Raw genomic sequence first — 26,493 nt, 5'->3', positions numbered from 1 at the left:
TACATTATATAAACCTTTCCCAGACATGACCACTCTAGAGAGGAAAATGGGTCGTTAATAAACATAAGTACAGCTTTCAAGACAGGGGTCACAAATTCCTCTTTGATGTCAGTCTTAAGACCAGAACCCCTAGTGATGGTATTTTCTGCAAATGATTTCCAACAAAATACGAAATGCATATAGTCTTCCTGTCTCCATAATGCTGGCATCAGTCATATAAGTGAGATACTCTTGAGTATGGTGTACAAAAACACCAATCAAATAAACAAATAAATTCTTCAAAGTTTTTAATATTTGAGTATGACGTCATAAATATATGTTCATGTCATGTCAGGCAATCTTGGCGGGAAATACTGCACACTTTAGTTGTATTACCCATTGAACAATATCAAATCATGTTGCTACCCGTGTTCCAGATTGAGTCATGTTACTACCAGTGTTCCAGATTGAATGATATCAAATCATGTTGCTACTCGTGTTCCAAACTGAATGATATCAAATCATGTTGCTACCCGTGCTCCAGATTGAATATCAAATCATGTTTCTACCCGTGTTCCAGATTGAATGATATCAAATCATGTTTCTACCCGTGTTCCAGATTGAATATCAAATCATATTGCCACCCATGTTCCAGATTGAATCATGTTGCTACCCGTGTTCCAGATTGAATGATATCAAATCATGTTGCTACTCGTGTTCCAAACTGAATGATATCAAATCATGTTGCTACCCGTGTTCCAGATTGAATGATATCAAATCATGTTTCTACCCATGTTCCAGATTGAATATCAAATCATATTGCCACCCATGTTCCAGATTGAATCATGTTGCTACTCGTGTTCCAAACTGAATGATATCAAACCATGTTGCTACCCGTGTTCCAGATTGAATGATATCAAATCATGTTTCTACCCGTGTTCCAGATTGAATATCAAATCATATTGTCACCCATGTTCCAGATTGAATCATGTTGCTACCCGTGTTCCAAATTGAATGATATCAAATCATGTTGCTACCTGTGTTCCAGATTGAATGATATCAAATCATGTTTCTACCCGTGTTCCAGATTGAATGATATCAGATCATATTGTCACCCATGTTCCAGATTGAATCATGTTACTACCTGTGTTCCAGATTGAATGATATCAAATCATGTTGCTACTTGTGTTCCAAATTGAATATCAAATCATGTTGCTACCCGTGTTCCAGATTGAATGATATCAAATCATATTGTTCCAGATCTAATCGTGTTGCTACCCTTGTTCCAGATTGAATCATGTTGCTACCCGTGTTCCAGATTGAATGATATCAAATCATGTTGCTACCCGTGTTCCAGATTGAATGATATCAAATCATGTTGCGAGCCGTGTTCCAAAATGCTTTCTTCATATTATTCAAAGAAAAAAAAAATATTACCTAGTTTCTCCAGGAAATGTGCGGAGCTCTTTTAAAGCCTGATGGCCATGTGTTGACCACAGGCATGTTTATCTCGTCCCTGTCCAAATCTGATGACATCATCCAGTTGGATAACCAATCCCATTAAGATCAGCTTGCTTCCTCATTTCTGAGTTTTAAGTGGATTTGACAGTTTTCGTCCTCCTCTTGCTTGTAGGCAGGATTTTCAATCTCCGATGTTCCATTTGTGAATGCAGCTTCATATCTCTCACTTTATTACTAGCAGAGGAATAAAATTACATTGCTCTGCTGTTGTGGTGTGGTACACGTCATTTTTCTTGTAGCTGAAGTGTTTTCTTTTTTTTTTTGTTTTTGTAAGTGAGGAAAGTGGTTAGAATTTTTTGCTGATTGATTTGACCGAATTGGGTGAATCAGTGGAAAAATATGGAGAAGAATAAACTGTATTAACAATTTGAAACCAGTGGACAAATATACACATACTGTATCTTAATCTAAATTTTGTTCTGTTCGAAGCAAAATGAACAAGAGGATGACTAAGCTTGTCTTTTTAATCCCTCTGAATTACCCTTGCTTGGGGATCAGACATGGCCGCCTGCCTCTCAACATCTACTTGTACATTTGAGTCTGACACAGGTACATGTATATTTCATCATCAAAGGATTAAAGCTGAGCATGGTTTTCTTGATGCATTGGAAATAAATGTAGCCTGAGAAACATTTATGTTTGTATGTTTGATTCGTGGTTAACATCACTTTCAACAATATTTTGTTCAGTGTTTTCAACAATATCACAATTGTGGGTGTAGCATGCCGGACCCAGTGCTCACATACAGTGCACATGTACAGTGTGGTTTTAGTGCTGCTTCACTGGAATGCTATGCTGGAGACCCCAGATATGATGTTCAACCCAGTTCACTACTCAACACTCATGCCAGTACTTGGCCTGCTCATCTTATGCAAAGTGCATGTAAGGTAGTAGCAAGATGAGAGATATATAGGTATGACTACACTGGAAGTTCAACCATATATTATTCACTGATGAGAGAGCTGACCAATGATGTTGCGGACTTGCTTTGTTTGAATTCATGTATTTCTTGCCATGTCTAGTCTAATCCATACACATATATATTCAGTAAAAATCTTCTTTGGTAAGATTTTCAGGGAAAATTGAATTATAAAGTCTAAATAAAGGATGTTGACTACAATATATGGAAAGATGAAAAGAAAATCATTTTATATGTTGATTTAATGGAAGCTTTTAGAATTGAGTGGTTTTATGCTTCACCAACTTGAGCAGTGGATTACGTATTGGAAATCGATCTGCTTAGTGTATACCGAGACCATTTCTGCACCATTAGCTTTTGAAGGCATCCAAAAGTGAGCTAGATGTGAGGACTATAAGCTGATAGCCCGTGGCAGTTACCACAGCTTAATTCTGTTTTATAACAAGATGTTTGTCAGCATGGATAAAGCATCCACATTTCACCTGCCCACGTCGCTCCTAAAGCTTTCCTCGTGCGGAAGAAGAGAAACTTTGTTTCTAGAAGCAGTTAACTAGTTCCTGGCACAACTGATGGGCAATCTGTGACAAAGCAAAAAGCTATAAATTAAGGCTGCAAAGGCTTCGGTGTGAAGAACTTGGAATGCACGCATCGTTTGGATTGTTGTTAATTATACAGCTGAGTGTTTCTTGTTGTGAGATACACCTAGTTTATCATCACATTATGTATAATTCATAAAAGGCAAAATGGACGCATGTATCAATTCCCAATTTACATGTATATCCTCCAGTTTTTACATAGTGATTAACAAATGATTGCAGCCATTTTCAGTGAGTGGCGCTCCTGGTTGTCAGCGTGTTGTCCAAGTTTTAATTTATCACACGCTTCAACCAAACTAGGAATATTTATTTAGGCCTCTCAGTTTGTCCGTTGGTGAAGCTTTTTTGTTTATGCTAAAACATCTCCAAACGTTAACTGTCCGATTTTGTGTTTTGTGTACATGTACATGTATGTTGTGTGCAACCTGAGATTATTCTTGAAAATTAGGCAGATCTGTGCATATGTTTTTTTCATATTAAATATTACATCGATGCTCATTGGTTATTTCAGTGCAAAATATAACTGCTTCAGATATTGTGTGACTTTTGATATTGCTAGATTCTGAGGATTCTCATATTTGGCCTTCTGATCAGGATGGAATATCAGCTTGATCCCTGCATTATCTTTGCTGATAAAAGGGGATTTATTCCATGGTTGCTTCACCCCATACTCCACACTATTCACTTATTTGATGGTCTCTCTTGAGAGTAGAACAAACCAGAGTTCCTGTGGTAAACCACCGACTTTTGGCAAATTACTGACAAACTTTCTCTTGTGTCTTATACATTTATATAAATATAAACAATGAACATTTGACTGGACAAATGCCCCTATAAGTTTTGCTGACCTCTTATTTTCGCCAAGGCCACATAAAACATTGAGGGAAAGAATATAACGTGTGGGAGTTTGCTTGTTTGCTCAGATTTAGGGTGATTACCATGGTAACTGTACATGTTATCATAAAGAAGTTTCAGAACCAACATCTTCGTGCTCTCATCAACTGATGTACATTTGCATGTGGGAAAGTTTGTTAAATTTTCACATCAATGGGGTAATTTGATGTCAAATTAATTTGGAATGCGAAGTATGATCCTTATTTTTATTGAGGACTCCATTTTGGATTTCATGGACACTAACTTGATACTGAGAATGAAAGAGCATGTTACAGATACAGCTGTGGTCAGCAGCATGCTACAGATAAAGCTGTGGTCATCAGCGTGTTACAGATACAGCTGTGGTCATCGTACATGTTACAGATATAGCTGTGGTCGTCAGCATGTTACAGATACAGTTGTGGTCATCTTGTTTTTGTTTTATTCTTACAGTTTATTGCATTTTTCCCGCCTTTATATCCCTTTCCAACGAACATGTACATGTAGTAGCTGGAGGGAATACACTAGTAACATCATGTAAACCTAATTACCTTAACAAGGAATTCAGCTTTATTTTTGATGCTAGTTATAAGGTGTGCAGTATAATGTAAAATACCACACCACACATGCTCAGCATAAAGTATCGAGCAATTGGTGAGCGAGATAAATACCACACCACACCACACATGCTCAGCATGAAGTATCAAGCAGTTGGTGAGGTAGATAAATACCACAGCACACCACACATGCTCAGCATAAAGTGTCAAGGAGTTGGTGAGCTAGATAAATACCACACCACACATGCTCAGCATATAGTATCAAGGAGTTGGTGAGCTAGATAAATACCACAGCACACCACACATGCTCAGCATAAAGTATCAAGGAGTTGGTGAGCTAGATAAATACCACACCACACATGCTCAGCATATAGTATCAAGGAGTTGGTGAGCTAGATAAATACCACAGCACACCACACATGCTCAGCATAAAGTATCAAGGAGTTGGTGAGCTAGATAAATACCACACCACACATGCCCAGCATATAGTATCAAGCAATTGGTGAACTATGGATGTGTGTCATTTACAAACGACTTGTTTTCACGGCTACAAATGTGCTGGTGTTGAGCTTGTTACTAGCTGGTGGTGAAGTTGTGGTGAACTGGTCATCGAGCTAGGAGCTTGCTTGTGGTGAGTTTGTGATTGGCTTCTGGTCATCGAGCTAGGAGCTTGGTTGTGGTGAGTTTGTGATGGGCTGGTGGTGATCGAGCTAGAAGCTTGCTTGTGGTGAGTTTGTGATTGGCTTCTGGTCATTGAGCTAGAAGCTTGCTTGTGGTGAGTTTGTGATGGGTTGGTGGTGATTTAGGAGCTTGCTTGTGGTGAGTTTGTGATGGGCTGGTGGTGATCGAGCTAGAAGCTTGCTTGTGGTGAGTTTGTGATGGGCTGGTGGTGATCAAGCTGGGTGCTTGCTTGTGGTGAGTTTGTGATTGGCTGGTGGTGATCTAGGAGCTTGCTTGTGGTGAGTTTGTGATGAGCTTGTTGTGAGCCAGGAGCTTGCTCGTGGTGAGTTTGTGATGAGCTGGCGATTGAGCTAGGAGCTTGCTTGTGGTGAGGTGGTGCAGAGCTAGCTACTTGCCAAGGAACACCTTACAGTGTACATGAAGTCTAACATATTGCGTGGCTCAAATTAACAGGTAACAGAAAACTGTGTCCAGAATGTTTGATACTTAAAATTATTTTTTCATTTCACTTTTCTACCAAGATACTCCACAGATGAATTTATTTTGTAAGATGGGTTTTTGGGATCATGGTACTTTTATTATGAATTATTGTGAACAACTAAAAATCCATTGAAACTTATTAGAATGATTCTATAAACGAATGATGATTTTTATGATTTTACCGAAAATCATGCTTTTCAAAATGTAACATAGACAGATAAGGGATTTTCTTATGAAAATGATACTTAAATTATTTTAAATGATTATTAAATGATTTTTGGCACACCAAAAATAAGAAAAAAAAATAAATAAAATAGCTTTAGGTGCTGTATGGTGTTTAAAATGGCACTGACTTTCTTACCTCATTAATGTTCACTTCAGAGTTGGTTATTCTGAACATAGTCCTGACCAGGACCAGACGTTTACATTGATGGTCTCACCAAAGTTTGATCACACAGGTACTGGAGTTCGGGAATGTTCGTGGAAACGCTTTACTTTAACGATTGTCGGGTAATGGTGACCATGTACATATAAGGAGAAGAGGTTATCAGTTATTGATAGGCATGAGCCCTAATACCGTCACAGTATCCCCTGGACGTGTCCGTTGTTTATAAACTTGCGGTGTTGAAGTCTCAAGAGGGTCTGAAGAGCCTGGGCCGTCTGGCGGAGAGCTATCCGGAGCACTACAATACCATCAAGAGTGTTATTGCTACGTTTAGGGCGGCAATGCTAAAGCAGGACTCTGGTGTTCCGGGGGCGATTAAACAGCGTGTAGCCGACAAATATATCAGTTATCTTTGTCCCTTGTGGAAAATTGAAACATTATCTTGCGGCGATCATGTGCTAACCTATTTAGGTAAATGGTGCGGAGTTAGTTTTGGTGGACAGTGAGATTATCATTGCCCCAGTGCTTAGGCTGTACGGACTAAGGAAGATTGATGCTGTCTTTGTTGCTGTGGTTAAAGTATGTCAGTGGTTCACAGTTTTTGTTTGAGAAATTGTATGTTGGGCCATCATTCAAAAATTCATTGTTGAAGGTATCCCAACACTATCAGGTAACAGGGGTTGGTAGGTAAAGAATTGTGCTTTTTTATATTGGTTAATGAAAGAAATGGAAGATTACTAAGAAATTAATATTCAGAGAAAAAAGAAAGAGATATGCGATGAAAAAGCCAATAGAAACTTTATAGTCGCACCTTTTTTTGGGGTGGTCTGTTGGGTTATCAGCCAACAAACATATTCTTATGTATAGCCTAGTGATATTGTCCTTTAGTAATAACCTAGCAGAGCATATGTTTGGAAAATATATTTTTGGAAGAAAAACTGTGAACTTCTCTTTGATACATGTATACACACGTTTGTACATATAGGTAGGATGGGATGAAGTTGTCTGGGACTTCTGGAATTAAACGTGGTAATTAATTGATGGTCATCAAGGTGTAAGCTGATTTAATTAAACAATGTCTGGTTTGGCCTGCCCTGACACATACTAAATTAGTGCTATGTCCAAGTGAGTAAGTGCCAGCAGTAGTAAGGGGCCGGCAGACTTTTGTCTTGTGGAGAATTCAAGATTAATGCATCAACACAGACATCTGTGTCTTCTCTCTTGGAATCTAAACAGTTTCTCAATTCAAGCTTGTATCAGCTCTTAAGTGTGAAGATATACACTTTGTGTTTGTCAAAAACTAAACAGTTTCCCAATTCAGGCTTATATCAGCTCTTAAGTGTGAAGATATACACTTTGCATTTGTCAAAAACTAAACAGTTTCTCAATTCAAGCTTGTATCAGCTCTTAAGTGTGAAGATATACACTTTGTTTGTGTCAAAAACTAAAGTTTCTGAATTCAAGCTTGTATCAGATCTTAAGTGTGAAGATATACACTTTGTGTTTGTCAAAAACTAAACAGTTTCTCAATTCAAGCTTGTATCAGCTCTTAAGTGTGAAGATATACACTTTGTGTGTGTCAAAAACTAAACAGTTTCCCAATTCAAGCTTGTATCAGCTCTTAAGTGTGAAGATATACACTTTGCATTTGTCAAAAACTAAACAGTTTCTCAATTCAAGCTTGTATCAGCTCTTAAGTGTGAAGATATACACTTTGTTTGTGTCAAAAACTAAAGTTTCTCAATTCAAGCTTGTATCAGATCTTAAGTGTGAAGATATACACTTTGTGTTTGTCAAAAACTAAACAGTTTCTCGATTCAAGCTTGCATCAGCTCTTAAGTGTGAAGATATACACTTTGTGTGTGTCAAAAACTAAACAGTTTCCCAATTCAAGCTTGTATCAGCTCTTAAGTGTGAAGATATACACTTTGTGTTTGTCAAAAACTAAACAGTTTCCCAATTCAAGCTTGTATCAGCTCTAAGTATAAAGACTGTAAACAGTTTGTCATTTCAAGCTTGCACCACCTCTTAAATGTACATGTAAGTATGAAAATATACACTTTGTGTTTATCAAGAACCGAAGAGTTCCTCCTGTCAAGCCTGTCATGTCTCCTGCATCAACTTGTTAGATAGGTATTACTTAATGCCTGCTGAATGTTTAAACAATTGAACTTCCTCTTAGCTGAGGCAAATCACCTTGTCTGTCAGAAATTGAATCAGTTTATATTTAAAGAGTTTGTATCACCTCTTCAGTTAAAGATATTCAGGTGTTTTTGTCCGTATCAGAAACTGTAATAGTTCCTGACTTTATGACAGTTGGTGCCTGTCAGATGCTGGTTTCTGACTTTATTACAGTTGGTGCCTGTCAGATGCTGGTTTCTGACTTTATGACAGTAGGTGCCTGTCAGATGCTGGTTTCTGACTGACAGTTGGTGTCTGTCAGATGCTGGTTCCTGACTTTATGACAGTTGGTGCCTGTCAGATGCTGGTTTGTGACTTTATTACAGTTGGTGCCTGTCAGATGTTGGTTTCTGACTTTATGACAGTAGGTGCCTGTCAGATGCTGGTTTCTGACTTACAGTAGGTGCCTGTCAGATGCTGGTTCCTGACTTTATAACAGTTGGTGCCTGTCAGATGCTGGTTTCTGACTTTATTACAGTTGGTGCCTGTCAGATGCTGGTTCCTGACTTTATGACAGTAGGTGCCTGTCAGATGCTGGTTTGTGACTGACAGTAGGTGCCTGTCAGATGCTGGTTCCTGACTTTATGCTAGTTGGTGCCTGTCAGATGCTGGTTTGTGACTTTATGACAGTTGGTGCCTGTCAGATGCTGGTTTCTGACTGACAGTTGGTGTCTGTCAGATGCTGGTTCCTGACTTTATGACAGTTGGTGCCTGTCAGATGCTGGTTTCTGACTTTATTACAGTTGGTGCCTGTCAGATGTTGGTTTCTGACTTTATGACAGTAGGTGCCTGTCAGACACTGGTTTATGACTTTATGACAGTTGGTGCCTGTCAGATGCTGGTTCCTGACTTTATGACAGTTGGTGCCTGTCAGATGCTGGTTTCTGACTTTATTACAGTTGGTGCCTGTCAGATGTTGGTTTCTGACTTTATGACAGTAGGTGCCTGTCAGATGCTGGTTTCTGACTTTATTACAGTTGGTGCCTGTCAGATGTTGGTTTCTGACTTTATGACAGTTGGTGCCTGTCAGATGCTGGTTTCTGACTTTATGACAGTTGGTGCCTGTCAGATGCTGGTTCCTGCCTTTATGACAGTTGGTGCCTGTCAGATGTTGGTTTGTGACTTTATGACAGTTGGTGCCTGTCAGATGCTGGTTTGTGACTTTATGACAGTTGGTGCCTGTCACATGCTGGTTTCTGACTTTATGACAGTTGGTGCCTGTCAAATGCTGGTTTGTGACTTTATGACAGTTGGTGCCTGTCAGATGCTGGTTTCTGACTGACAGTAGGTGCCTGTCAGATGCTGGTTCCTGACTTTATGACAGTTGGTGCCTGTCAGATGCTGGTTTGTGACTTTATGACAGTTGGTGCCAGTCAGATGCTGGTTTGTGACTTTATGACAGTTGGTGCCTGTCAGATGTTGGTTTCTGACTTTATGACAGTTGGTGCCTGTCAGATGCTGGTTTCTGACTGACAGTAGGTGCCTGTCAGATGTTGGTTCCTGACTTTATGACAGTTGGTGCCTGTCAGATGCTGGTTTCTGACTTTATAACAGTTGGTGCCTGTCAGGTGCTGGTTCCTGACTTTATGACAGTTGGTGCCTGTCAGATGCTGGTTTGTGACTTTATGCTAGTTGGTGCCTGTCAGATGCTGGTTTGTGACTTTATGACAGTTGGTGCCTGACAGATGCTGGTTCCTGACTTTATGACAGTTGGTGCCTGTCAGATGCTGGTTCCTGACTTTATGACAGTTGGTGCCTGCCAGATGCTGGTTTCTGACTTTATGCTAGTTGGTGCCTGTCAGATGCTGGTTTCTGACTTTATGACAGTAGGTGCCTGTCAGATGCTGGTTTCTGACTTTGTCTGTGAGTAAACTGGAGCAGATTCCATAAGGTCAAAATTTAAAATTTCATCACAGTGCTTATATTTTGGTTATTTGTGTTGAAATATTTATAAATTTATCTTCATATGACATTTATGAGGTGGTCTAAACGAAAATTTCTTGGTCCCAAAAATGAGCTCTAAAATTGTACTTCAAAATTTAGCAGGCTAGAGCATCACCGAACCAGGGTGAGATCATACCAAAGACTTTAAACATGGTATTTGTTGCTGCCTCGCATGGCGCTTAGCACTGAGAGATTAGAGTAAGGAAACAGGACTGGTCGGTCCAGTGTCAGAATATTGTGACTAGGTCGGGGTCATGTCTGGTGCTTTTTGCATGATACTTCAGTGGCAGCGGCACTTGGCAGCATGGATTCTGTCTGCCACCAGAAAACACAGTATACATGTATGTACACCCACCTCGTGATTCCTTGTTGTCATGTGACTGAAAAATTGTTAAGTATGACGTTGAACCCCAATCATCATTCATTAAAAATTTGACTGAAGTCAGAAATAGCTTTGTGGAATCGGCGCCCGGTTTTATAAACTCTTAATGTATAAGTAAGATTTATCGTATTGATCAAGTGTTAGAATAGTTGAATCTCACTTTGAGCTTGTATATACTCTCCAGTAAGACGTATTGATGGAGTGTTAGAATAGTTGAATCTCACTTTGAGCTTGTATAGACTCTCCAGTAAGACGTATTGATGGAGTGTTAGAATAGTTGAATCTCACTTTGAGCTTGTATATACTCTCCAGTAAGACGTATTGATGGAATGCTAGAATAGTTGAATCTCACTTTGAGCTTGTATATACTCTCCAGTAAGACGTATTGATGGAGTGTTAGAATAGTTGAATCTCACTTTGAGCTTGTATAGACTCTCCAGTAAGACGTATTGATGGAGTGTTAGAATAGTTGAATCTCACTTTGAGCTTGTATAGACTCTCCAGTAAGACGTATTGATGGAGTGCTAGAATAGTTGAATCTCACTTTGAGCTTGTATATACTCTCCAGTAAGACGTATAAGCTGGTACTCGTGTATACTGTACTCTTGGTGCCTGTTGAGTACTAGAACAGTTAGAGCTTGTGCATATTCTTATGTAGGATGTATTGGTGCCTGGTAAATGGAAGCACTGTTTCTTGTTTTGAGCTTGTGTATACCCATAAGTAAGACGGATAACTTGGTGCCTGTTGAGAATAGTTGAATCTCACGTCAAGCTCTATCAGATGTATTATTTGGTGCCTGCGGACTGCTAGAACAGTTGAATCTCATCACTTTGAGCTGTCACTTCAGGCAGACATACATATACCGTCTTCAACACCGTGTCCAAAATTGAACCATTGTTTCGATTCGACCAAGTATCACCTTTGCGGAACAACCTGCCAATAGCCTGTCTGCAGAGCTCCTTGCTGGTCAGCACCTTGCACCAGAACGTTGGGAAACCACAGGCTGCCAAGAACACAGACGACCATCTGGTTCCTGCTTCTAATTGGAATTATTGACGTATTATTGAGCCTCGCCCCAGTGAGCCGTTGCTGCGACACGACCGACTCGCCAAGTTAATCCTCCCTGGTTCTGTTGTTCTCTCTTAATTGACTCGTTGGTTGCGTTCGCTGAGGATGTAGCGCAGTATCAATTCATGTCATATCCAGAGATTTGTGATTTCTAAGCTTTTGAAGACGCCAGTGATAAACTGGAGAGACTGCTAGCTGTTGAAATACTTAGTTTAGAAGCTACAAGTGAGACAGTAGTGTGGCCAGTGTATAGATGTAGCTCACCTAACGTGCAAAACCCTCTAACCTCAACCCGTTCCAAATCCTGTGAGCCTGCACGGATGAGTACACCATCCAAGGTAGACGTACGAAGCAGCATGTGTGTCACACTTCTGGTTATTTCCGAAATATTTTTGTGCCAAAGTTCAGTATATCACATATCACAACTGTCGTGTTTCACCTAAAGTTAAGTGTGTACCAAAAATTATTTTAATAGCGCTAGCAGGGAGCAAAATAACATCACCATGTCAACAGGGGGAAGAAAAAATTAAATGTCGACCCTTGGAATATCAGTTAATACATTAGTCAGACAATTTTTCAAACTCCACTTGGATCGAGTTTTGCATTCAAAATAAGGGACAACTTTGTTTGAGATTGGCAGAAACCAATGATAAACATTGATAAATGTCAACCTGGATTTTAGTGAAAATGGTCATTTTGTTTATGTGTCATTTTAAAAAGTATTGCGATAAAATCTGAAAACAAACATAAGCAATTTGTTTTTTTTTTAATTCTGCTGTTCTTAACCCAGTTTTGTGAAAAACTGTTTTATAATGTCCACTAAGATTTATAACTTTTTTGTGATCGTTGTTTCATTTGTAGTTCATTCTCGACATCGTCTGATGTTGTTGGTAGGATGTGCTTCCCATCTTGTCGGCTTCAGCCGAAAACCATTGTATCCACGCAGAGAAAGCTAGCCTAAAGTAAATGACCTACTGTAATTCTTCAACCTTTTCGCATGTTTGCGAGGTGTTTATTCAGGCATGTCCTGAAGGCATTGTTCTGTGTAGACCGATAAAGTTACACTTCTTGTAAAGCCCTGAAATTGGCGAATCCAACCAATGTAGTTTTGCTGCCAAAATAAACTTAATGTGCACAAATTACACTGAAAATTGCTTTTTCATATTTGAAAAGTTTGAGGATTTTGGGCAACACTTCGTCCCCTTTTATTACCTTTGGTGCTGAAACATTTTCCCATTGGGATATCATTCTACAGTTCACCTTTCAAACGAACCACAAAACACCTTTCTGACATCAATGGAACTATCACAATCAGGTGCTACTTACAAATGGGCGAAGTTTAAGGTCATTTGCCATATTATTTTGTTTATCAATCTTACACAAAACTTGGCTCATCCTTTTGCTCGGGGCTTATGAAGTACAAATGCATGTTGATACTAAAGTTAGCAACAGGTGATATATCTTCCTGTCTGAAACCTTCAGCGACATGCACAGTGTAAAGATGGTTTTCAACTCTTGTTTATTATTTGATGCTTATTCAACCAGAAAACAGGAGGAGGTATTTCTGCTGACTCTGTGAAATGTTACCCCTTCATAGTGCGGTGGTGTGTACATGCTCAGGACCTGGGTGTCTTGCCAGGACAAATTGATGAGGCTTTTATGGTAGATGGAGTTGTTTCCCTTGTTTGGAAAGTGAACGTGTGTAGAGCAGTTTCTTTGATGAGTTGAAAGAAATTAAATTTAACAGCAAAATAGTTGAAAATTGTTGGAATTCATTGGAACTTGCTTGAATCAGTCATACTGCTTAGAGTCTTGTACTTTATACCTGAGAAGCTCTGAAATGGGGAGATTGCAGATGTAAAGCAGAAAATGTGTGGAAACATTTGTGGCACAAATTTGAACCAGTCCCAGGTTTTGTTGCAAATTTGCTTGTGTCTTTTGACTTTAAGTCTAGCATAATTTTAACAAGAACCATATGCAGAGGTTGTGTCAACTGCTGTTTGTCTTTGTACAGTTAACTGGTGTGGCCCTGTGTCAACTGCTGTTTGCCTTTGTACACTTAACTGGTGTGGCCCTGTGTCAACTGCTATTTATTTTTGTATAACTAACTGGTGTGGCCCTGTGTCAACTGCCGTTTGCCTTTGTACAGTTAACTGGTGTGGCCTTGTGCCAACTGCTATTTGCCTTTGTACACTTAACTGGTGTGGCCCTGTGTTAACTGCTATTTACCTTTGTACAATTAACAACAGACTGACATGCACTTGTTCACAATGTGTGAACAGTGGGAAGCAGGACGTTGTTCAGTAAAACTGTACATTCCAAACTATGGGCACACAAGGTGCATCTTCAGTCCTGGAGATGGACAGTGAGTTTCTAGATTCCCAGTCTTTCATTGTTGGGATGCCCCTGTGTCAATAAACCGTTGACGGCACAATGTTGGAAGACGGTTTATCTTCGAATAATTTGTTGTGGGGAAGTTTGTCAGCTCGCCAAAGTTCAGTGGGTTTACTCCGGCAAATTTTAGTCAGTTTTCCTTTCTTCACCAAACAGTTGACAGCTAAGATGTCAGAATAGGGGAGGTAATTCTTGTAGGCCAATATCTGCTTCCAGACGTTTTACAGAGGCTTTGTATGTGCATCCTCAGTAGCCTTAACGTATTACCTCACGAAACAAAAGAAAGGATAGAAAAAGGGACGGCGGGAAAGTATGATAGTGTGATTGTCAGTGTTGTCAAATTTGAGACAGATTTATGTGTACATTTGGCTGAAAACAGTGTTGTCATATTAGAGACAGATTCACATGTGCATTTGGCTGAAGTCAGTGTTGTCAAATCTGAGACAGATTTATGTGTACATTTGGCTGAAAACAGTGTTGTCAAATTAGAGACAGATTTACATGTACAGTTGGCTGAAGTCAGTGTTGTCAAATTTGAGACAGATTTATGTGTACATTTGGCTGAAAACAGTGTGGTCAAATTAGAGACAGATTTACATGTGCATTTGACTGAAGTCAGTGTTGTTAAATTTGAGACAGATTTACAGTTACATGTACAATTGGCTGAAGTCAGTTTTGTCAAATTTGAGACAGATTTACATGTACGTTTGGCTGAAGTCAGTGTCAAATGTTGTTAAGTACCAAAGTGGTAAACAGGGTAAATTGCGTTATAAAACATTTTCTGAAGCTCAGAGATTGTCTTGAGATGAGATCGTGAAGGCAGACATCAAAATTTGTGAGAAAATGGCTGATTCTTACATGTAAGCATTTTTGCCTGGATATACAATTGAGTTCATACTGACAAACATAGATTTAGCCAAAATTTGAAATCCATCTCATTTCCAATTTCATGTATTTTCCCTATCTGTCCCATGTGGATTGTTTTAGAATAGGGCGTCTCAGAGGCACTGAGTCGTCCCCACTGGCAAACCTGTGGACAGTGTTCACCAGGCATCATAGCAGCCCCCACATTGTCTGCTTCACAGGTACAGATCACCATGTTCACTTGACATACTGACCACAGGTACAGGTCACCATGTTCACGTGACATACTGACCACAGGTACAGGTCACCATGTTCACGTGACATACTGACCACGGGTACAGGTCACCATGTTCACGTGACATACTGACCACAGGTACAGGTCACCATGTTCACGTGGTATATGTGGAAGCAGAAACAAACACTATCCAATGTATTCTGAACACATCGTTAGTCTTGTGGACATGGCCGCAGCCTCACTGTCTGATTTCTCTCTGTACCCTTATCCACAATATTGTACACGGCGGTTCAAGCTGTAACACAAACACAATATGTTCCTTACATGTACTTTACCACTTCACTGTATTTCAAATCATGTTTACCACTTCACTGTATTTCAAATGATGTTTACCATTTTACTGTATTTCAGATCATGTTTACCACTTTACCTTATTTCAAATCTTGTTTACCAATGTATTTCAAATTATGTTTACCACTTTACTGTATTTCAAATCATGTAACGGAATTCTGGCACCGCATAATGCTTGTTTACTTTAACACGATAGGACTATCTCAACTATTTCTGCCTAAATGCTCATTTAAACAACATTAACTGTCCATCAGCATTACACAGTTCAGCTACATACTTACAAATTTCTTGGCCGTATTTTAGCTTCTACAGGGAGTTAATACTTATTAATAAATTTTACATCATCAGCTCACCTCAGTCGCATCAATTCTTGTTGTGTTAATACTCGCCACAGCAACCCCCATACCCAACCCTGTGTTCGGTTAACCACAAAACATTAACTCACATTCAAGAACCCTAACCCATTACAGCACTCAGTCCTGTATGATTATCAACTCTACAATATACATGTAGTCTTGAGCAAGCTGTTAAATAATATCCCGATAAATGAGTTTGTAATTCTGCAGGCAAGTCTTGTGTTCGGGTACATTTGTGAAAAAGATAGGTTATAAAATGTATCCAGTGGATAACGTGTCAAGGTCTGAGCACTTCTCAGCATATTTATACTGCTGACTCACTAAAACACTATGCTGCCTCACTTGAACAACATGCTGCCTCACCTAAATGCCATGCAGATTATTAAAGTTACTTGTCACAATCAAAGCATATTGATCAGGCATGGGCCTAATCATTTTCAAGGAAGCTTGGAAGCCCTTCAGCGGGTCAGGTGTGCGACACTATAAAAGGAGGCACATGAGGCAGAGTTCAATCAGACTGCGTGTAAGGGGCCTTGGTGTCAGTAAGCGGTTGATCTGTTTTGCAGGGCCATTTGTGCAAATCTAGTATACATGTAGGTTGATCAGGTTGAAGTCTTCCAAACAAAAAAAAAAAAGGCATGCAACTGTGTATGCCTGGGAGAATTTGTCAGTGACTTGCTGAAGGTTTGTGGTTTATACCTGGCTCTTCAGGCACCTCTGCCATAAAGCTGTCCGCCATCACATTTCATAAATATAGCATTTAGCAACAATCCATCACCTGTCCCAAGTTACCTGTAGATTGAACTCCGATCTCTCAATTACAAGACCGAAGCTCTAACCAAAGCAGAAAAACTTTAGTCAGAATGTTACGTGCAGTGTAACATGGGCACGTAGTACTGCCCAACTGTCTTAGTATAATGGTATTCACCCTGGGAACATTTCCACAAATCCATCCTTGGCGAAGGGAAATGTAAGTCTTCATCGCATTGATTAATTTATTGTCCTGAAAAATGAAAACGGAATGATGACCACATTTATCAGAAGATAATGTTATGGCTTTAACAGTTAACACTTAGAATTGTGACCATTGGGTTTATTTTATTTTGAGGTACTCTTTTGGTGTAAACTGTCATGACAGAAAAGAAAATTAGTGCTGTAATGTCAAACGGAAGATTGGGTTTATTTTATTTTGAGGTACTCTTTTGGTGTAAACTGTCATGACAGAAAAGAAAATTAGTGCTGTAATGTCAAACGGAAGATTGGGTTTATTTTATTTTGAGTTACTCTTTTGCTGTAAACTGTCATGACAGAAAAGAAAATTAGTGCTGTAATGTCAAACGGAAGATTGGGTTTATTTTATTTTGAGGTACTCTTTTGCTGTAAACTATCATGATAAAAAAAGAAAATTGGTTTAGTAACTTCAAACCAAAGATCAAGAAGAAGGCCACACATTTGGACTATAAAGAATGAACTAATATGATGTAAGATTAAGAGAGCTTTGTGGTCCTGGATCTAGGGTTTGATGTACAGACCCAGAGACTTGTAAACTTAGAGAGCAAAATAGATTTGATTAACATCCCGGGTGTATAGCGTGAAAAATTGTAACATGTGTTACTGGCCCTGTGTTATTGATGTCACAGGTCAATAATATCCCAGCTGTGGTTTCCACGGTAATCAAGCAGTCTTGAAGCGCCCGGAGGAAGGAACTCTCAATTATCATCTCTTTACTAAATGTCCTCCGAGCAAATACAACTAAAAGAGGGTGAAGGATGCTGTTGAAGTTATATGTATGTGTACTGGTAGTTAAAGAGCTACTGAAATTCTACAGCCTTTGTGTTTTAAAATATATGTTTGAAGATCGAATTCGATTTGCCAGATATCATGCATCTCTTGTTTAAAATTGTTGGAGGATCTTATAGAAACAGAATTTTTTCTTTCATTTCCAATTTTGTCTCATATCATGATTTGGTTTTCCTCCCTTTTTTGGAGAACCTCTGAATTTTGGATAGCATGCAATTGCTGTTGATAGGAGGGTGCAAAAAAAAGGGTGCAAAGTGAGGAAAATGTCACGTTTAAGCACACATTTGATAAAAACATTTACTGCAGTAACTTCATGACCTGGGTTTGCGTGTCCATTTAACACTTGGAGCGATGCGCTCTCCATCTCAGCATTGCCTGAACATAAGGATCATTTCATGTTTTGTGAGACATCCCAAAAGAAAAAAAAAGATGTTTGAGGAACAATATTTTAGATTAATAGAAACATACAAAGAAAAAATGCAAATAGAGTGGGAAATGTTGACATTTTCCAATTTGTTGTAAATATGGGCTGACTGTGAAGCAACTAGGATTAAGGTTTGGCGGAAGTTAAGCATTTGTTGCTTCAGCTTTTGGAACCTATCTATCATCGGGTTTATGTTTTATCAGAATTGGAGACATTTTTCATCTGCGTACCCATGGAGAATTGATTTTCCTCAGCGCCGAGCACAAGTTTTCCTTCACTGATTCGGAGAGGAGTGTCAATTACAGGAGCGGCCGATTCCTCCAATTACAACTATCGGTGCCGCAAATAAAAGCAAAAGATTGCCGGGCGGGCGTGAAGGCTCAGAGATTTCTGTTACCCGTGCAAGACAATTTGAGAGAGACAGTTTGTGCTGCTGACATCCTGCAGTGGGAAATAATCGAAAATAATTAATAAAGAGATCATCACACTGCTGTGTAGTCTTAACTTACATTCACACTAACCATTATTTGGCGCAAAAGCTATGATGATAGGACTTGCTGGACATACGTAGCATGCTGAATTTTGATGCATTGAAGCTATATAACTGCAATCCACTCTGAGTGATTGTGTTAAACCTTTTAATGGGAGCTAGGAAAGAGGTTTTGTCCTGTGCAGATGTCTGTACATGTATATACAATTGACTACCCCCCAAGGCGTCTCCGTGACCAGTGTGTTTACGGGGGAAGGGTAAATGGGATTAAGTTGTTTGAGATGTTTGTACAGAGTCGGGCATGGATCGGGTGGTTTACCAATAGTGCCCATACCAAAGCTCTCAGGGGACCAGAACACAAGAGGCTGTGAGGAGGGTGGTGAAAAGCGTTGTAAGTGGCTGCCAGGATTCTTGGGCCGGGTGTCCGTCAAAGACTGGGCACTAATGGAGAGAAGGGGGAAAGGGCGCTTCCTATGGGTGTGGTGATGCTGTAATTTCTACTGAGGTTATGTATTATCTCAGCCGATCAAGAGGAGTCAATATGACGTTGTAATCACTGAAAGATCCACCAAGAATCAAAGACAAGAGGATATACAGATATTTTTTCTTTCGTTTTCCCTCCACTGCCAGGCTCTTTGGTTGTTGTGTGGAGCAACAGACCTTAAGGAGATCATATACCGGCTGTGTTTGTTATCCTTGAGGAGCTGCTGATTGCGTTTGTGTCTGTGAACTGAAATTGAGTCGTGTAAGATTGAGGCATGCACTCTGGTACAACCTACAAGTGGTTGTTACCCTTTAGTGTTCTGTCTGCGCCATGTTGATAATTAAATCCTCCAAGCTCCTGATAACAATTGTGTTATACAAGCAATTAGAGCTGAACAAACAGATAGAAACTTGTTGGTATTCAGCTCTGATTATACACTGCAATGGGTTGTTTTTTGCCGTTGCTGACAAAGGGAAAGTAACATCTTCATAAGCTTAATTGAAAATCACACAGGCTTGGAACGACGTGGTCATAATTGCGAGAGAGCTGTCAATCATTTTTTATTACAATGATTACAATCTTTTGAGACAGTTGTTGTTGTAAGCCAAGGATTTTGTTTGCTGCACAGATCCAAATACTGCTACATGCTGTGCAGCTGTAGCGGTATTGTGTTCTTTTATGCATGTATGCGCATTGGAGGTGCAACAGTTGAGCTTGCTCGTTGAACTTGAACTTTTGCTGGATCAAAAAAAAGCTAATGGTGTATGTAAAGGGCGCGTGTGCAGCAGTGTACAATAATGTTGTCTTGTTATTCAGCGATGACTCCACCCTTACCTACTTTGACCAAAGCCTCGTGTAAAATGACCATTGTCCAAGGCCTTATTCATTAATTGACTGACTGCTAATCCCTGACCAAGTTCCTGTTGACTGACCGTTGGCCAATGGTTGTTGGTATTCACACTGATCAAGACGTCATTTAGTGGATCCAATGTTCCAGACACTGCTGCTCAGAGACCTGTGTAATTTGCATTGTTGGCTTGAATGTCTCTGACGGTGTGGAACAATCGAATATACCAATCTTCTCCCTTGTTCTCGATCCTCTTCAAGACAAGGTGGCTATGAAAAGTGTGCAACAAAGAATGTAATGATTCTGATACGGTTGAGTGGCTTCAGTACCCCGTGAATTCAACCCGGCACTTGTCAGATTATGTAGCTTAGGTATCAAGATCAAGATCTAGCCATGAGATTTGTTGGTCTAAGCGGCTTGGAATCCGAATAACTCCAAAATGGAACGTCGTTAGAGGCATTGCTGACGTGGGTTGCTCACCTACTGCTGACATAGCTATTTATTTTGTGGATGTTTGGAGCTGTGGTCCAACGTCAAGGATTAACGGCCATCGTGTAAATTTGATAAGTGCTGATGGTTAGAATACTGCAGTGTCGCCGGAGGTCACATTAGATGATTTTTGTGGCAATTGTATGTTAAGACCAAAAGTTTTCAAGGAAGGGTGTTACTCAAGTCTTCGCTCTGAGTTGTTTATGATATTCGTTGGATTTTACACCTGTGGGCATGGACAAATGTGTATAAAACATCCCGGAAAACAAAGTGCAAGTTTTGCCATTTTGGAAGAACCCTGCATAACGGTGACAGTTCATGTGTTTATGAAGGTTTACTGTTTGTGCATTTTTTCAGGAAGGAAGTGAACAAGAAGTGTGATGATAGATTTCTGTTATATCAGGAGTTAATGTATAGTGATGAATAGCACATGAACAATTCAGGTTGAGAAAAACAAGCAATTCCATTTTTTCATGATTGAAATAAAAGTTTAACATTTCCTTGGATTTACAGACCATTGGTAGAAACTTGGAGGTATCTGATTTGGCATTGATTTAATAATCACAAGGTTTTTTGGAATTTGAATGTTTTCTGGGATTGACAGATCATTGGTAGAAACTTGGATTTATCCGATTTGGCATTGATTTGATAATCACAAGTTGTTTGGAATTTGAACGTTTCCTGGGATTGACAGATCATTGGTAGAAACGTGGATAACCTAGTTTGGTATTGATTTCAAAAAATCACAAATTGTGTTGGAATTTCCAAATCCCCTGAGATTGACAAATCATTGATAGAAACATTGATTTATCCTGTTCAGCTTTGATGTAAAAAATCACAGGTTGCTTTGATTTCCAGCATTTACCCCTTGTGGACGAGGTCGGTGAACGTGTAGCAAACTGCCATGGGGTATTTGGGAAGTATACAGCTAATTGACTTACTTGTACCTCTCAGGATAGAGTGAAGGATTAACCCAGTGGATTAGGATTAAGTCTTTGAGAATGCTAATCCCACCACCTGTGTTCAGAGTAAATTCCAGACATTTGTCATACAGGATTACTGGATTAATTCTTCTATTCGTCTAAAGATCGAGGATTAATCAGTGGCATAAATCCCAGATTTGCGCTCTGTGTGTGTTATTATAAAGAAATTATTCCTCCTGGGATGGAACGGTCGCCATCAAGCCAATTCGCAGAAGATTAGCTCGGATTTTCCTCAGAGTTTGCCAGAAGAACAGTGTGATCCGTGTAATTAATTGATCCTAAATGCCTTCATGGCGTGCTCGTCTTGGAATGAGACCATTTAGCTCAGATTAATCTACATCTGTGTGTACTGCACGCAAATTGTCTTCGCCAGAGTTCGGAGAGTTTGGAAGGGTGGGTGGACTAAGTGGATCATTAGCCCAAGGGTCATCTACGATGCGTTTGGTTGACTTTGATAAAACTTCGCTACACATTAGTACGAAGCACAGTAGACTTGATTGATTGATTCGGATTGTTACCATTATTTTGGCTGGCTCCTTGAGGCTCTTACAGGATTGTGGTTTCACTTAAAATCAGCACACAGTCCTGTCTTTATAGGAAAAGTAAAACCTCCATGAAATAAACTGATTGAAGTGAATATACAGCAGTGTTGTACGAAATTTTCAGTGATTCTCTCTACTCAAATAAACAGCATTTAATGAGGGTTAAAATGTGTTAAAACAGACAGAGATGTGCTAATCCCATAACTTTCAAATGAAAGTTAAGATTTGTTTGTGTTAAACATACGTCGGCTTGTACACCCCATGGAAATCAACTTAAAGATCCTACAGATTCTAAACTTCTAGCATTGCCACATGTATTTTGTTACTTCAAATAACCATACGTGTGAAACAAAAAACATGGAGTGTAAAGTCTTTAAAATTCCTTTTGGCAGCAAATAAATGTACATTCAGATTACAGATACAATTCCAATATGAACAATTGCCGTGATGCCATTATAAATATCTGGTAATTCTTTACTATATTATATTTGAAAAATGAGAACATGTCAAAATTTGTTTCTGTGATACATGTAAATGTTGTGTTCATGGACCAAAAGTGTATAGCACAGCTTGAACCTAGTCATTGAGTACTACCTTCCAATTACTGAACGAATATTAATTCAAGTTTTAAAAGTTTAAAATTAGCAATGATTTCGGAGCAACAAGTTGTCATTGATGAGGGGATTAGTTTGTTAATCACAAGCAGCTGGTATTATTAATCCCTAAGGAGGAGATATTATTTATGTCAAGCAAGTAATTATGTTTTCTTGTCTTATGCCAAATAATCAGACCACACATCCACATGTTTAATTAGACTGGACATGTTTTCACATGATCACTGGGTTCTGACACTTCGGAATGTAAAAATATCCTCAGGTTGCTGGGTGAAAAACTCACAAATTCTAAGCTTTGGTAATAGTTGTCTTTGTTCCTGAAAAAAAGCACTATTGTGACACCTGGAAAGTTGACGTGCTGGGCACATTGTAGTCTTGATGGTGGGCCGTAGGGACCATATTCATGTTTACATGTGAATTTCTATGGTGGATCAGAACGACCATCTAGATTTTACTCGTGTATATACTATTACACTTTACCTATGTGGAATGTAGTAGTGTCGCTAAGGCTGCAGATGGAGTAGAATTAGCACTGTTTTGGCAGGCTGACTGACAAAACAATGTTTGTTACGAAAGTCTGTGCCAAGCCGGAACGCACTTACATTTGACTGCATCAAAACTGAGAGCAAGAAGTGAAGAACCTCTGCCTGCAGTGCTCGTCTGGGAGGCAGTGCTTCTAGAAACGCATCTATGTGATCATCATCATCATAGAGGGGCACAACAATGTCGCCGTGAATCGCCCCTGCCTGCTTGTGGCGTCTAGGCAACGTCTGGGTGAAACTTCTGCGAAACCCCGCGGAATGGCTCACCTGTTGCATATCCCAGAATGCTCCTGCGTCAGTCATCTCAAGGATTTCCTCGGGTAGGTTTTTCATAGCAGGCAAGCAAAAAACAAAAAATGGAAAGAATAGAGGGAGGTAGGAAAAAAAAAAAAAACCCTCTCTGCATTGCTGTTGTTGTTGTTATGTGGTTCAGGGATGTTTATTCTCATCCTGATTTAACCTCTAACCTTTTTTGATGGTGTGTGAGGGAAGATGGAAGCTGAGCTGTACAACGCTTTTCACTTCTACAGCAGATATAGGTATATCTACATGTAGCTCTGAACCAGATAACGGATGATATTGCACAATGCTACCGGCAGCTGCACACATGTGTGCTCCCACTATGCAAGCTGTGATGTAATGTGTAATGTACATGCGTTAATCTTTAGCCATAACAAACCAGGGCTGTTGCTACGAATATGTGTAATTGTATCCTCACAGGTATCTTATTTGATTCTGAATCAAATTGGTATCATGTACATGGATCTAGGTGTTAATCTTTAGCTGTAACAAACCAGGGCTGTGGCTACAAATACAGTTAGCTGTAAACCTCACAGCTATGTTCTTTAATTCCCGTTGAAGTCAGTATCATTTCTTCAGGTGTGTAGTGGAAGTAACTTGAGATGTGTATACCTGTGGGTATGTGTTTTTCTCCTGATTCGGACATTTACTAGATGCCTGTGTTTTTGTCAGCCAGCACCTCACTCAGTTGTTAGTTTCATTTTCACTGTGGTGACTGTGTATTTACATATGAGAAATGCTCTGACTGAGGTCCGTTATATAGAATACATGTACTGTATATATTACATGTTGACTTGTATATGAGGGAGGTTTTATATTCTTGTGCTGTTTTTTCCCCATAAGTTGCTGTAGATAATTGCAGATGGAACAAACTGAACTGCATTGTGTATGATAATGTATCAGGAAGGTGCTCAGAACGCTTTTCTTCTTCCCCTTATTATGGCACAATTATCAGTGTATGTTTGCTCGCAAAACACATAAGAAGTACACATGCACTGCAACGTCACAGAAGAAAAGGATGCGTTCTGCTGTCATTTGGACCATCTGTGTACATGTATCCCGTCCACGAGCCTCCCATTCATTTATGGCCTCCAGCTCATCTTCATTTTCTTCATGAGTTTATGGTCATAGGTGAATGGAAGGAATGTGGACCAGGTGGAATTGGACACCTGTAAACAAGTAGGCCTGAGTTGTTGGCACTTTGGGATTATTGAACAGATCATTTGTTTATATATTAGAGCATTGTTTTGAATCATAACATGTACAAAATTTCCATTATACCTCATGTATTTGACTATTGGTTTAAATCTTGATATTTACACATTTTCACTATGCCATTGGTATGGAGAATGAGGTGGTCTGAAACCTGTCATTTTTATTTATTTGAATGAAGTTTTACACCATACTCAAGAATATGTATCTTACATAATGGCGGCCAGAGTTATGGTGGGAAGAAACCGGGCAGTGCCCAGGGGACACGGACGTCCATCCACAAGTTGCTGAAAGACATTAATTCTCACATCGTGCGAAAACCATGATTTCAGAAGATAGAGTCAAATCAATAAATACTTCATTTAGTAAGAATAGATAACAAATGGTAAACAAGTGGTATTTCATGAAAGTATTGATATGGTGAATGAGGTGATCTGAGGCCTGTCGTTTTATAGTAAATAGCCCATTTTAAAAGTGAAGGTGACAAAACTTTGACACACTCGTTAAGACAGGGTGGCGAAAATTTGACACAGTGGCCCAAGTTAAATGGTAGAGTGGCAAAAATTTGACACACTGGCTCATGTTCAACGATAGAGAGGCAAAAATTGTACACACTGGCTCATGTTCAAAGATAAGGTGGCAAAAATGTGACGCACTGGCCCGTGTTGAAAGATAGTGTGTCAAAAATTTGACACACGGGCTAAGTTAAACGATAGAGTGGCAAAAATTTTACACACTGGCTCATGTTTAAAGATAGGGTGGCAAAAATGTGACGCACTGGCCCATGTTGAAAGATACTGTGTCAAAAATTTGACACATGGACTAAGTTAAACGATAGAGAGGCAAAAATTTTACACACTGGCTCGTGTTCAAAGATAGGGTGGCAAAAATGTGATGCACTGGCCCATGTTGAAAGATAGTATGTCAAAAATTTGACACACTGGCTAAGTTAAACGATAGAGTGGCAAAAATTGTACACACTGGCCCATGTTCAAAGATAGGGTGGCAAAAATGTGATGCACTGGCCCATGTTGAAAGATAGTATGTCAAAAATTTGACACACTGGCTAAGTTAAACGATAGAGTGGCAAAAATTGTACTCACTGGCCCATGTTCAAAGATAGGGTGGCAAAAATGTGATGCACTGGCCCATGTTGAAAGATAGTATGTCAAAAATTTGACACACTGGCTAAGTTAAACGATAGAGTGGCAAAAATTGTACACACTGGTTCATGTTAAATGATAGAGTGGCAAAATATCGAAATGTGTTTTCTTGAATGCCCATTTGGTGTGTTTTGAAACTTGTGCCTGATTGTTGGTTGGGTGTTCTTTCAGTGGCTGGTGTGGGGGGGTTTGGACTGTTGTCTAATTGTTGCTCTTTTTCAGTGAACATTTCAGTGTTTTTAACTCTTGTGTCTTGTGTTTTCTTAATTTTCAAAGGCCTGTTCAGCAGGTTTAGGCACTTGTCTTTTTCTTGCTGGTTTTTTTTGGTACTTATCACAGGTCATTTCAATGTGTCTTGACACTTGTCTTGGTGTTTTTTCTGTACTTTCAGAGACTTAGTGTGTTTTTGATGTTTGTGTCTTATTCTTATTGGGGTTTTTTGGGTTTTTTTAAACATTTATTTCAGTGTGTTTTGACACTGATCTCATTTTCAGTGTTCCATGTGTTTTAAGAGGCTCGTTCAATATGTTTATGTTTTTGACACTAATTGTCTTATTTTTGCTCTTGCTTTCAGAAGACGTTTCATTGTTTTTAACACGTGTCTTACTGTTGTGTTTGTTATATTTTCAGAGGCCCCTTCAGTGTGGTTCGACGATGTGTCCACAAAGAAACAAGTCGTCAATTTGCGGTGAAAATTGTGGATGTGGCAAAGTTCACGGCCAGCCCGGGATTGTCCACAGACGGTAAGGCTCAAACGCAATGTCATGGAGAAATACTGCAACAAAAAACACTTTGTACAACGTGATCTTATGTTACTACCTTTTGGAGATGACTTT

At 39.4% G+C, this 26,493-nt stretch overlaps 1 protein-coding gene across 7 annotated transcripts in view; it reads left to right on the top strand.

Moving 5' to 3' along the window:
• The window catches only part of LOC135478987 (peripheral plasma membrane protein CASK-like), a 288,668-nt gene that overhangs the window by 53,376 nt on the left and 208,799 nt on the right, over positions 1–26,493 (top strand). For all 7 annotated transcript variants that reach the window (XM_064758684.1, XM_064758681.1, XM_064758680.1 and 4 more), the window contains one exon: positions 26,288–26,400. In XM_064758684.1, the coding sequence (XP_064614754.1) occupies positions 26,288–26,400 (113 nt within the window). The remainder of the gene's footprint in view (positions 1–26,287; positions 26,401–26,493) is intronic.

The sequence above is a fragment of the Liolophura sinensis genome, chromosome 12 (genome assembly GCF_032854445.1).
Source record: "Liolophura sinensis isolate JHLJ2023 chromosome 12, CUHK_Ljap_v2, whole genome shotgun sequence".
Classification (NCBI taxonomy): domain Eukaryota; kingdom Metazoa; phylum Mollusca; class Polyplacophora; order Chitonida; family Chitonidae; genus Liolophura; species Liolophura sinensis.
Note: the sequence above shows the minus strand (reverse complement) of the source record. Positions and strands in the feature narration are given on the sequence as shown.